The sequence below is a fragment of the Pinus tabuliformis genome, chromosome 9 (genome assembly GCF_031772625.1).
Source record: "Pinus tabuliformis cultivar Carrire ecotype Pingquan chromosome 9, CPIR1, whole genome shotgun sequence".
Taxonomy (NCBI): Eukaryota; Viridiplantae; Streptophyta; class Pinopsida; order Pinales; family Pinaceae; genus Pinus; species Pinus tabuliformis.
In genome coordinates, this window is record NC_142307.1 from 639,182,418 (window position 1) to 639,196,733 (window position 14,316).

A 14,316-nucleotide genomic window follows, 5' to 3' on the forward strand; every position below is an offset into this window, starting at 1 on the left:
GTGCAGCATGGTGTTGATTGGTGCAGCACTGGTACATGGTGTAGCAATGGCACATGGGACAACGAGTACATCGTGCAGTAATGGTACATGGTGCAACATTGATACAACAATGGGAGTTGCAAGTACAATGCAACATAGTGCAATGAAGAGCTTAGCAATGCAGTGATGGGTACAGTCATTCTTAGTGAAGCATGATGAGATGCAGCATAGTGATGATGGGTACAGCATGGTGTAGGACAGTGAGGTGCAACATGATGATGAGGAACAGCACAATGATAGGTGCAGCATGGTGACGGTGTTAACTTGGAGAATCAGTTGAAGCAGCATGTCTTCAACTGAGTTCAGCTACCTCATGTATCATCTTCTTAGAGATAATCTATGCTCTTATTTACATAAGTCAAAGTGTTGACTTTTGTTATAAATGTACTATCCTTCTCTCTCTCTTTGTTGAACTATTGAAGAACATATAAGAAGAATTGATCAAGGGTTTCCCCACATTGGGGTTTGTCCTTGGCTAGCGCCACATCTTGTGTCCTCTTGTCTTGGCTTGTCTTCTGCAATTTACTACTATGCTGATGTGATTGCTAATATGGAAATGATATTGAGCTAACTGTAAAAATTGAAATAAATTGCTCAAAGCATAGAACATACCTAAAATTAACAATAAGGAGCATTGTCCCTAGGAATTATCCTCAAATTTGACTCCCGCTCCACCTAGTTTGAGAGGACTACAATAGCCAGTGAAGTGTCTAGAGGCCCCACTATCTACCAATCAACTATCAAACGAACTCAGAGGAGAGGAAATAAAAAGAGCAGAAATAACAAAGTATTCAGATTGAGTAGCAGTTGCATTATTATCAGACCTTAAGTTTCTTGATCTCTTTTGAGAACGATGGCGTTCATCATTGTTGGGTCGTTAATATGTCATTATTAATATCACTTTCGAATGCCTATTCCACCCATTTCTACTCTTCTTTATCATGTTATTTATCATGGTTTATCATATAATTCCATCTTATAATGATTTATGCTCTTATCGAAAAATATTATTTATTTCTCTTTACTTTTAATAAATTGATGATTATTCATGATTTTGTCAATGATGGTTTATTAATAAATTGGTTGTAACATTATTCACCATTTTTAGCCTCCAAGATATTTTCCAGATTGAAGATTTGATCATTAAATGTGCCAACTCAGAAATTCGCTAGAATAAGAAGTGATGATTTTGTATTGAATGTTTTGGGCAAATGGAGAAGAATCTGGAAAATCTGAAACATGGGTTTTGTCCAGAATGGACCAAATTAGTTTTGCAATGAGCAGTTTTCCCAAATTTGGTCTATATTGAGAGAAATGAAAGGTTCTTTGAAGATGTTTTTCTCAGATTCGTTGTGTGGCCATTTTCCAAATTATCCCAGTTGCAATGCCAAATTCGACTTGTTCTTGTTCAATGATGGATGGAAGGATATCTCAGATATGATCTTGCTTATCAATTTGTTGAGAACAATCCAATTTTGTAATAGAAATCATATTGTAATCATCTATTCTCTCTGCTCTCTCTCTATTTAAATGAAAACAGAGATCAGAGAATGGGATTCAGAATTAAGGATTCATGATTCATGATAGGATAGGAGGAAAAGGGGATTGTTCCATTACCATTGTAATTCTCAAGGCTTTTGCTGTTGTAATGATTTCACAATTTGATGATTAATATATAATTTGGAGGTTGTTGTTCATTCGTCTCATCTGAAGTAGCCCAACAGCGTCCGCTGGCGGCTAAGGGCCCAGCCTCTAGTGGATTAAGTTACTGCTCTGTATTTTATCTTTACATTTTTGTCGTGTGATAGTTTGATTTCCTTTTCATTTCTTTAATTTGTTTTATTCAGTAATCTTTTGTTTATGAACATTTTGCAGAATTGCTCTGTTATATTGAAATCATAATTGGATTGTGTTAGTGACAAAATTATTAATTATAATTTATAGCTTGAAATGTCCTGCTGTTAATTCTGATCTAATACTGCGCTTTCTAATTAAGATTGTGGTTCATTTAGTTGCTGCTCATTTATAATTGCAATGGTTGTTCAATTATAACTGCGATTGTTGTTGCTTTAATACCTGCAATTAATGTTCATGCTGCTAGATTAATATTGTTGATTCAGTTACATTTGCAGTTGCTGTGTATTTTTATTTAATTAGCTTTTTTGTTCAAATAGGCTTTGTTGTTATCTCTTTCACGCAAGGATTTGTTTTCGCCTTTTAAATGTTATTGCAGCAAGCGTGTTTATTCCATTTATGTTAGCAGCATTATTGATTTATCATTTCCAATTTATTGCTTTAGTATGGATTGTAAGATCAACAACTGTAAAAGACATTGGCTATCGCTGCCTAGGTTCTCAAATTGTTGATCTTGCCTATGATTGATTTTCATTTGCATCAGTTTACAGGGGAAAGAGTTATCATTATCGAGTCCTCAACAGATGGTTGTTTGAGTGAATGATTTAGTTCAGAACATTTCAGTTTCTTGCTGTTACGATTATATTTTATTTCAAACATTCATTTACTTTTGGATTTTAAGCACTATACTGCAAAACATTACTCTTGAGTAAATAGCCGCCTCAAACTGAGTACACTCTTGAAATAGAAAATCGTCCCTGGGTTGACAATTAATGTGAAGATAATTAGGAGTTAAAAAGACACCTTTTATCGCTTAACAATCATGATCAGCAGAAGCATCTCTTCTTCTTCTATCAGTATACTTGTTGTTATAGCTATCATTGTTGTGGCATGATTTAGAAGCATCATTCTTCTCAGGGCAATCTGAAGCATAGTGACCTCGCTTATGACAATTGAAGCATTGAATATGTAACAGTTCCTTGTCCCTTTTCATTCTTCTATTAGACTCCCTGGATGCTGAAACATACATTCTTGAATTAGATGGACCTCCTTCCCCTTTCTTCTTCTTAGCTTGAGCAACAAATGCAGATGTCTCTCCTTCTTCATGCTTTCGAATCCTCCCTTTAGAAACAATCCTAGTCTCTTCTTGAGTGCACATGCCAATGACTTCATCAATTGTTGGGAACCTATCACTGTTGCTAATAGTTATAATAAATGTCTCTCAAATACGTGGAATACCTCCAAGGAAAATGAGCACTGGCTCTCTAACAGAAGTAACTTCTCCGACAGACAACAGTTGATCCTTGAGTTGGGATATCCTCATGAAGTATGACTGTATAGTTTCTCCCTTATTTATCTTGATGTCCTTGAGTTGATCCTTCAAAGAAAGAATGTGGCTCAAACTGTTGACTTCATAAATCCCAACTAGTTTATCATACATTTCCTTAGACTTCTTCAATTTTGAAATATAAACAATCAAGTGATCTCTCAGCGAATCAATAATAATTTCCTTAGCTTTGATCTCACATTTCTTGTACTTGGCCTTGGAATCGGCGGAAGCATTCTCAGGTGGCCTAGGTACCTTTCCTTCAACATATTCCAAGACATCATTCTCATCCAAATTCACATCCAACCTGGTTCTCCACACAACATAGTTAGATGAATCACTCGGCTTCTCATCCATCATGAAGTATGAGATAGACATCTTGACCAAGTCAAATAAGCTTCCTCAAATGAGATTCCTTCAAAGGTGATTGTTCTTGTCTCCTTGGGCTTGTCTTCACCTCAGCTCTTATTCCATGTTAATTTTCTAGTGTTCTATGTTTAACACAATCACTTATACCAATTCTTCTTCAATTACCAAATACAATCACTTATATCAATTCTTCTTCAATTACCAAACGCAATCACTTATACCAATTCTTCTTCAATTAGCAATCAATTTGCAATATAATTCAATCTTCCAACAACAATAAACAATTGTAGATAGAACAATAAATCAAATACACAATAGAAGACAACCAAGAAAAATAGAGACACGAGATTTGGTCAAAGACCAAGGAAAAGCCCAACAAGGGGGAAAACCCTTTCCAAATTCTTCATATATTAGATTGCCATCGAATGTTCAGTAGAGAGATATAATGTCCAAGTACATCAACAATGAGTCAAAGGGTCAAGCCCTTGACCAACCAAGTCAACTATCCAATATCCAATCCAAAATGAGCAATGTAGTCAAATCTGGTCAAAGGTCAAATCTACAACTTCTGGTCGAAGTCAACAACAGTCAAAGCGGACCTAACCAGTCAACAGTCAATCGTCAAATCAGCCTCCAAAGAGCTCGGTCTAGCAGTCAAAAGATGTGGCCTCCTTCCTTCAGTCAAACCTAGTCAAATCAGTCAAAATCTGCCCATACAAATTCTGGCCAAAGTCAAACTTTGACCTGTGAAAACCCTAGCTGAAATTCTGCAGTTAACGCTGGTCAAAGAACCGAGAAAATCTTGGTCAATGTGCCAGTCAAAACAGCCTTCCAAACAGATCCAAAATTCCAAGTCAAACCATGCCCAAAATCCCAAAAGTCAACTCTGGTCAAAGGCCCATACAGGGAATTTCACACCGAGCTGCCAAAATTTAACGCTGTAACCTGTGTCCTCCCTCGCTCAAGTTATCTTAGATTCCTTCCATTTCTAGCTTACTTATTTACAATTTTCACTTACTCTTTCTCCTTCAAGTTTACTTCTATATCCCACTACCATAAACTGTATGCTCCCTCAAGCTATGGCTATAATCAGTTTGTTTATTTGGAAAAGAAATCAGCTGGATAGGATTAAACCATCATTCTCCTCCATGTCACTTTAGAACCACCATATAGTTGGTAATGCCATGAAGATGAAGAATGCTTTCAAAATGAAGGATACAAATCGACAATTTCCTCCTCCTCCAATTCTTTTATTACACTTTCAAGCGAACTGTGGTCAGGTGGTTAAATCAAAGAACATTTATTACTGGCACCCATGTATAAACGCCCCAGAAGACATGTTGCTGCATAAATGCACCTGACTGGAGTCATACAGATCACAGGTGTGACATATCTCATGAAACAACACCAGGTGTGATTGCTGGTAGAATTTGTCCAACTAAATATTCCTCCGTAGTGGCATCTATGCTAAACGTAAGCCCATTTTGTTAACAAAAGCACTTTTACCAACCAAACAAAAAATTGTTGTTCTCCATCTTTCATAAGCCCCAGCCAGTTCTTAACAACCGTGTGAACTAACAACCTTTTTACTTTAAAATTTCTCAAACATAAAGTAAATAACTGTAAAATGTTGTGTGAGCTGTCCAAATGTCAAATTTAGCACACATAATGTATACTTCTTACATTGTTCACATGATTTACTTCATACCTACTCTACAGGATATTAAAATATAAGATGCAACATGAACTGAAAAGTATAGCCTCATTTATAGATTTTGAATGAATTAATTGACAAACTCTATCTAATTTTGGAATGAATGTATTGAACAAAGTCTGTATCGATGAAAAACTATCATGCGGACATCAGATGATAAGCAAAATAACAGATTGACTGCCCCTCTTAAATTCAACAGTGATGAGTATGCACTGAAAGAACCTGATGCTCCAAACGGTGAGTTGCTGGCACCAAAACCAGTTACAGGGGGGCTGAGATTTTGTTGCAGAGTAAAACTGTTTGAAGGACCTGAAGCCTTGCCAAAAGGAGGAAAGGAACTTTGTGCTTGAGTTGCAAAAGCAGATGATGTGTTTCCAAAACTCGAAGCAAATGGGCTTCCACCAGCCCCAAATCCAGCACTGTTACAAAATAAATTATTAGTAAAGACAATATAGAATTAATTTGAATGTCTCACCCACCACTATTTGCATAACATGGCCTATACAAAAATTTTATTTCTTATAAGCTATCCCAATAAAATGAGGTAACAAAACTATGAAAATGAATATACAAGAGTACAGTTTTTCCTTTGTTCCAGAAACTAGAAAAAATAAAAACAAATAGAACTTAACTTAGATCCATGGAGATCAGAAATTGCGAATTTATGGAAACAGGACTTATGTCACGTCCATGCATTAACAGACAAAAGTTAGAATAGCAACAAAAATAGATACAGGTATCCATTGTTCAAACCCAATATTATGTTTCAGGTGATGCCAGCGTCTGCACTTATCCTAAATTCCCACCACTCAATAATACAGAACTAAGTTCCCAAGATATCTCAGGGGTGATGGAAAAACAAACCAAAAATCTCTTTTTTACACTAGAGATACTTCAACCTTCAAATCTATGTTGCAGGAAACATGGGCCAGGGGGGCATTTCCTCCCAGAAACTAGGACAAAGTGCTGAAACACGTATGCTACGGGCCTGAAACACGCTTCAGCCCATACGGGAACATTTCCCAAGCCTGAAACGCGGCCCGTAAGGCCTGAAACACGTAAGTCCTGAAACGTGTTTCAGGCCGTACGGGCACATTTACTGAGGCTAAAATGCAGCCTGTACGGCCTGAAATGCGTTTCAGGCCTGTATAGCCATGTTTCTGCTCAAAAAAACGTTTTTTAGATTTTTTTTTTGTTTTTCTCTTTTAACTTTTTTATTTTGCAATTAAAGTAATTTGTGGATGTTTCTAGATGTCTCTCACAAGTTATAAAAAGACTCACCTCATTCCCTCTAGGACAAAAAACCATAAATTAACATAAATTCTACAGCCTAGATTAACTACAAAATTACAATTTTTTACAAGGCAATTTTGCTGCTACCCCGACTGGACCCCCCCTTGCGGAACTAGTGTGGGGATAAGCCCCCCCACATCCCCCTGTCAAGGATTGGGATCCAAACGCGAGTAAAACAAGACCTCTGAATCAAGAAGATAACCAAGCTCCACACCCAACAATAGACACACACACACACACACATATATATCATGTTTTCCGTTTTCAATATTTAGGGGGGTCACATTTCGTACCGATACCAATTTCCCTGTATTGTGCAACTTAGCTTCAAATCTATCAAACAATTATCCATTCCTATAAACAGTTTGTCCACATTCCATTTCACAATTTTTTTAAATGCTTCAGTGTTAAACACACACATGGAAAGATAGACAAATTAAGGTAGAACATTGAATGCATTTCGATTCACAAAGGTATACATTTATAATAATTCTAATGACCCTTGGTTTCCATATTCCAAGTGGTCCCTTGGACTCCATTGACTGTTCACATTCCACACCATAACCCTTAGCGGATTAGGTGTCCAACATTCCCCCCTTATTTCGAAGGGTTATATACCAGTGATGCAAACATCGCGATTTTTTTGCCAAAACAATTTAATCAGCAAATTTTTACTTTAAAAAATTGCCAAAAATCGCGCTCTGGTCCCAAAAAACCATGGGGCCGCGGAACAGCGAATTCTAAAAGTGATTTTTTATTTTTTTTTCCCCATTTTTTTCAAACAAACGGCAAGAGTGAGAGCTAGGGAAGAGGAGAACACATCTACAAGGGAAAAGGTGAAGGAATTTAGCATCCCAAGCAAAAGAATTTCAAGTTTGGACCAAGTTTATTCAGCAAAGCATGGTTTTCAGGTATGGGCATCAAATTTGGCCTTTTTATTTGTTTTCTTCTTGTTTTTCCTTGGGTTTCTATCACCCATTTATTTTCCACGATTTTTGTTTGGATCTAATTGTCTTTTTTTCATTTTTGTTGCATTTAGTGGAGACGGTTTATTTTGGTCAAAGATGCTAAATCATGATTGTTAAATTTATTTGTTTAATTTCTTCTTGTGCCCTAGTTTTTTTCCATCATTTTTGCTTGGGTTTGAATGTGTATTTTTTTCCATTATTGTTGCATTGAGTTGAGGGATTTTTTTGGTCAAAAATTCAAAATGTTTTATGTAAATTTTAATATTATTTTTTTAACTTGCAATTCTTCTTGTGCCCTAGGTTCAAACTTCATCTTACATTAAAACTCAAGAGTTCAACAAAGTTACAAACATGCCAAGGAAATTGGACCCTCTGTGGGAATTTGGTGAACTTGATGGAGGGTTTGACAAATCAAATTTGACTTGCAAGTTATGTGGGCATCATATGACAGGGAGGTATACAGATTTAAGTATCACCTTGCACAAGTTCCTAGACATGAGGTAGGGCCTTGCACAAATACAAATCCAGAAATCATCCAAAGAGCCCTCAGATCATTGAAAGAAATAGAGAAAACCAAATTGTCCAAGTCAGCTCTAAAGAGTCAACTAGCAGGGAGTAGAGTGTCAATATTGGGAGGTGAACATGAGAGAGGTACTGGTTCTACTTCACCATCAGCATTTACAACCAACCCTGTAGCTACCTCATCATTTTTTGTTCCTAGAACCACACTTGGTTCACAACCATCTATCACTTCAATTATTAAAAAAAGGGAGAAAGAAGAAGCTCACAAGTTGTTGGGCAAGTTTCTTCTTTGGAGTGATATTCCTTTCAGCGTTGCAAGGAACAACGCATTTTTCCAACCAGCGGTTGATGCTATTGCTATTGTTGGCCCAGGGTACAAAGTCCCTTCTTATGATGACTTTAGAGGACGCATTCTTCAAAATGAAAAGGCTGACTACATTAAGAGATTGGAGGAGTTGACATCTTCAAAGTCGCCTTCTTGATATATATCTGGAACCTTCGTCATATGGCTAATACTTCTTCATTATGTTTCTTTCAGGAATTTCCATCCTCCACATGAATGCTAGTTGTACTTATACTTACAACTCTTGTTCTAGTAGCCCTACATGAACCCATCTAGATATTACTCAAGAAAAATCACAATATAACATTAAGTCAAACAGGGCCTTTCGACATGGCTCTTCATCATGACATCTTGTTGGCTTGAATCATCAGCATCCTGCATTTTCATATATCCAAGGCCTTTCCAGGTGTCAAGGGTCCTTTATTTTTCTTCCCTTGTCAGAATTCTCGTGCCTTTTTCTGGGAGATGCCTTCAACAAATCTGTCGGATGTTGATTCCTAATGTCCATGGTGTCCTTTTATCCCTAATCTCTTTATCATATGCTTCTTTATAGATTTTCTTTGTCAACCACCTCATACTCCATATGAGGGCATTTCTCATGTTGACCTTTATCGGTGAGTGACCATGCTACCAGAGAAATTTCCCATGCCCATTGATACAAATGATGACATGACTTGAAAAACATAGATTCATACATACCTCATCTTAGTTCTTTCCTTGATCATCTCAGCTTCCTTTGACAGATTCCTAGATTGAGATTACCTCAATCTTCTTTGCTTTGCTACATCTTTCCTTGCCTACATATCATCCTTTCTTGAATCTCCATAAGTGGAATTCTTTTCGAGACATTTGATTTTTATTTAAACTCATGAACCTTGTATTGAAGATTTCACCGGAGCATCCTTGTAGTCCTCATCCTGCAAATGCCCCTTTCTGCTGATGATAATGGCCTTTTTAGATGATTCTTCTTGATCATGATCATTCCTTTATGAATTGATGATGTTATCTAATGGTTTCATCCTTACTACATGAATGTATTTATCTGAGCTATCTCTACATAATGCTCCTATATTCCTGAAGATGCCATTCCCATAAGCCATGCATTCTATCCTACTGCTACATGTTCCTATGACACCCGAAACTTTAAAGAAGACGTATGTGAAGAAGTTCATCTTAATCATAGTAGAGATTTGGAGGGTCCTCCTTCTTCTGCTTCTTATCTTCTTCTTTCACTTCTTGGGTAATGTAGGCTTCTTCTTGTTTCCTCTTATTGTTGTCCTTCTTGAACTTAGGACATCTCTCTTATAGTGTCCATACTCTTGGTATTCAAAGCATTGGACTTTGGACATATCTCTTTTACCCTTTCTCTGTGGACCAAACTTGCCAAATTTCCTTTTTCTCTTGGCCATAGCAGCGAATGCCTTCTCCTTTGATCCCACATCATCCTTGGCTTTGAGTCTAATCTCCTCAATTTTGCATGGAGACCAAAGTTCATTCAACAGGGTAGCTTCCTTCTTGGCATATATACTTGATGTGAAGTTGCCCCATTCCTCAGCTAATGCATTCAGCACTACAGTTGTCATCTCTTTGTCTGACATAACTTCTCCCAGTTCTTGCAGTTGGTCTCTCATCTCAGATACCCTCATGTAGTAGGGAGTTATTCCTTCTTCCTTGGAGCTCTTCATTTTATATAGTTCATTATGCAATGATATCACTTCTCCAATTGTACTAACTGGGAATAGTTCCACCAACTTATCATAGATTTCTTTGGATATTTCAAGTTTGGAGACATAAGGAATAAGAGGGTCCTTGATGGATTCTATCAGAATCCTCTGAGCCCTTCTTTCATCCTTATTATAGTTTGCTAGGGCTTGAGTTTGTTCCTTAGCAAGAACTATGACACTCCCTTTGATGTAGTCCATAAGTTCATTTTCTTTAAGAAATAGATCAGTCCTCTTTTTTCATGCAAGGAAATTAGCAGTCCCAACCAATTTGTTGATTTCCTTGCAAAAAGACATTTTTATATTTTCAGAAGAGGGCATAAAAATACTTACTTGACAGTGTTAGTCATCAGGAGATCTTGATGCTTCCTTGATGAATGAAGTCTCAGCTTCTTGGATCTTGGAGTTCTTCAAGATGCTTCCTTCAAGGTGCCTTGTGACAGATTTATTTCTTGATGAAAACTCTTCAATGTGTAGATCTGGAGATCTTCAATGATTGGTTTGGATCTAAATTTCTTCCTTTGAAGATGATGAGCCTTTGATGTAAACCCTTCTTGGATGAACCTTATTGTAGATGCCTTTAGATGGAAGGCTTCCTTCTTTCTTTGTTCCCAGGATGGTAGTCCTTCTTGATGGATCTAGGAGAGGAGATATGCTCCTTGTCTTTGATGGATCTAGAACCCTTGCTTGTAGATCTGATGCTTCAATCTTTGTGTGCCCTTGCTTCTCGATCTTGATGCTTCAATCTTCTTATGTGTTCTTGAGATGCCCTTCCTTGATGTGTCACCTTAGCTCTGAAACCATGATGAAGAATATATGGCATCTGGGTTATAGTGAGATTCTTCTGACGATGATAATAATTTGTAAAGTACTTTTACTTTTCTTATTAGCACAATCTTCTTTTATTATTATTAGTGTGTGTTCTTCTTACTTCATCAAATAGCTACCAAAACAAAAGAGACAAGAACACAAGATAATGGCTCTCTGCTAGGGAAAAAACCTCTCTCTCCTAGAAAGGAAAACCCTTCTGCAAATTTCTCTTATTGAAGCTTCAATTCACAAATGTCGAACCCTAGACCCTTGACCAGTAGATCCTTCAAGCACAAGACATAGTCTCTCTTTCTTTACCCTTCAATTGATGCCTTCTTCTGGGTTGCACCTTGATCGCTCCCTTTACACTCCTTCCAGCAACTGGCAACTCTTTTCCTGACAACTATAGAAACCCTAGGTCTCCTTAGATACCTCTTCTTTGGTATCCTTCTTTCCTTCTCTACCTTGCTTTGCAGTTTCCCTTCCCCTTGATACTTAGGCTGGAGAATGAGGCCTTTCTTGAGGTATGTCCTTGAGGTTAGATGTTGATCCTCTTAACCCTTACTGCTGCTATGTTTTCTTCGCACATGTGGTTGATATAGGGCACAAGATTGGCCTTCTAGCTTGCTCCTTTCCTTCGCTTGAGATGGGACCCACTTCACTTGATATGGAGGCCTATTTGAGACCTCTTTTCAGTCGAACCGAAACCTCTTGTAGGGCTCCAATTTCTAACTTGTTGCAACAGCAGAATGTCCTTCTTTTCCTACGTACGTGTGACAGAGAGGAGCCCAAAAACAGTCCCAGAACTTCGGATTTCTTTTATCTCTTCTTCGCTACCCTAGAGTACTTTTCTTGCCTCTTCTCTTCGTTGATTTCGGAGATCACTTGATGGTCTAATGGTGAGGCCGTACTCTTCTATATATCGGAGTTTGTCCCTCCTTTTAGGCCGACTTCATAACCTAGAGAGGCCGACTTGACATTTGTGCATAAAAATTCATTTCTTGAGCCGACCTGAAGAGGAGACTTTTCTCTGCTTTGGAGGATCTTCTTTGACATATTTCTTTGACTCTAATACATATGTTTACATAGTGTAACATGCCCACATGGGTCTTCAACAATTACATTGACTCTTTGACTTTCCTAGAAGCACTTTAGACATGTGCTTGACCTATCAAATGGGCAAGAAACCCATTCTTGATCATGACAAAAATAATAATTCTTTTCTTTTACAAGTACAAAGATCAAAGTTACATTTATGAAGACCGAACCTAGTTACAGTTTCTTCAACACCAAAGAATCCATTCGGACCTACTATGATGATAAGCGAGATGAGAGGTTTAAAAAACAACAACTCCTAGGGGAAGTGATTGATGAGCAATGGAACAATACACTCCATCGTCCCACTCATGTTGTAGGGATCTCCTTGAACCCCACATTTGCTTACTCTTGTGGTTTCTTATTTGATGTTAAGGTCATGGATGGATTCTTCACTCGTGTTCATAGGATGGTGACATCTACAGCAGAACGTGCAGAAATCTCCAAAGAAATGGAGATATACAGGATGGCAAGTGGCACATTTAGCTTTGACATGGTTGTTGTGGATAACAAGACTAAAATGCCAAGCTTTAGTTTGTTTCAAATTTCATTGTCTCTTCGAGTTCATACTTTGCTTCAACTTTCAAATTTCATTTTTTTCTTATGTTTATCTTATTTGTTGTAGATGCATGGTGGAGAAGCTATGGTGACAGAGTACCCAATCTTCGAAGGCTTGTCATTCGAGTGCTCAGCCAAACATGTAGATCCTTGAGATGCGAGCGCAACTGGAGTGTATTTGAAAAAATACACACCAAGAAACCCAACAGGTTAAAATATTCCAAATTTCCAATTAATTTTTTTAATTCATTAAATAATATTTTTTTATAATTATTATTTTATTATTTATAATTTATTAATTTATGACCCTTGTACATGTTGGAGTCCCAGCGACTTAATGACATGGTCTACATCTACTACAATCTTCAATTGTGGCCATCTCATTGGATGGGATTAACACCACTACTACATGGAGGGTTGAGGCCGGGAGGCCTATCATGGAGTCGGCCCCTGATTGGTTAGAGCAGAAGGTAGTGGAGGGGGTAGAGGAGGAGGAGGAGGAGGAGCAACATGAGGAGGAGGTGACACCACCTACCCAGGTTACCCCTGTCACTAGTAGAGGACATGGTCTACCTCCTATAGCTCCTAGTTCTTCAGCTTCTAGAGCACAGCAGAGTCCACTGCTAGCTCCACCGCCATCTACATCTAGAGGGAAAGTTGTTGCATTTTCTTACAAGAGGGGCAGAAGAAATTAGTAGTATTAGTTATTTGGTTCATTTCATTGTATATGACAATATGACTCATGATATGAGATACATTATTATATTTTTTGTTGATATTTTGAGGCTAAGTTGGGACTCAGTACTTAGTATTCAGGACATGATTCAATGTTATGTGTGATGTAGCACTAGAAATGATATTACACATATTATATATTAGTTTTTTAATCATATTTGTGTCAATGCATTTATTTTACGTTGCGGATGCTTTAGATATTAAAAAAATTGAAAAAAAAAGGAATATTTTTGTATTTGTCAATTTTTGCCGATTTTTACTGATTTTTCCCGATTTTCCCCATTTTTTTCTAATTTTTGACCCTCACTAATTTAATCTTGGTTGCGATGTTCGCAACACTGGTATATGCAAGTCCAAGAAGAGAGCTCTAATACAAAAATACAACAATGCATGACAACAATAAGTTGAATCTGCTCTCTGAGATGATGGCATAAGGTGGGAGAACTCGAGGTCTTAACCGGCGATGGTTTAAGGATGACCACCAACACTGGAATGCCTAGTGTAGTTCCTGGAAGACTTCCAAATCTGGCTAGAAGTTGAAGTCTTATGCTAGAGGAAGTGCTCCCATTTTTTGTGAAAAGGGAGAACTTTGCATCTCAACCTGGAACGCTTAGTGCGATTCCCAGAACTCTTCCAAATCTAGCAAGAAGCTAAAGTTTTCTACTAGAGGAAGTGATCCTTAGTGCTTTGAAGAGGGAGACCGTCAACTTGGAAAAAGGGAGGTCTTCAACATGTGGAAAAAATGGAGAAACTCAACCTGAAAAGGGAGGTCTCAACCTGTGGTGGTTTAAGGAAGGCCACCAACAAAAGCCATGCTTAGGGGCTTCTCTGTCTCTGGTTACAACTCTGAATCTAGGTATGGTTGTCTTTGCTTGTAGGCTCAGCCACCAGGTTCAGGTTGTGGCTCAAGCTTGCTTGATGTATCTTTGAAACTTATAGATGACCATCGATTCCCCCCCTGTCAGATA

The 14,316-nt window shown here is 37.7% G+C and overlaps 1 protein-coding gene across 3 annotated transcripts in view; it reads right to left on the reverse strand.

Moving 5' to 3' along the window:
- The window catches only part of LOC149150249 (Zinc finger C-x8-C-x5-C-x3-H type family protein), a 375,155-nt gene that overhangs the window by 162,081 nt on the left and 198,758 nt on the right, over positions 1-14,316 (reverse strand). For all 3 annotated transcript variants that reach the window (XM_089441275.1, XM_089441274.1, XM_089441276.1), the window contains one exon: positions 5,526-5,722. In XM_089441275.1, coding sequence (XP_089297401.1) covers positions 5,526-5,722 — 197 coding nt within the window. The remainder of the gene's footprint in view (positions 1-5,525; positions 5,723-14,316) is intronic.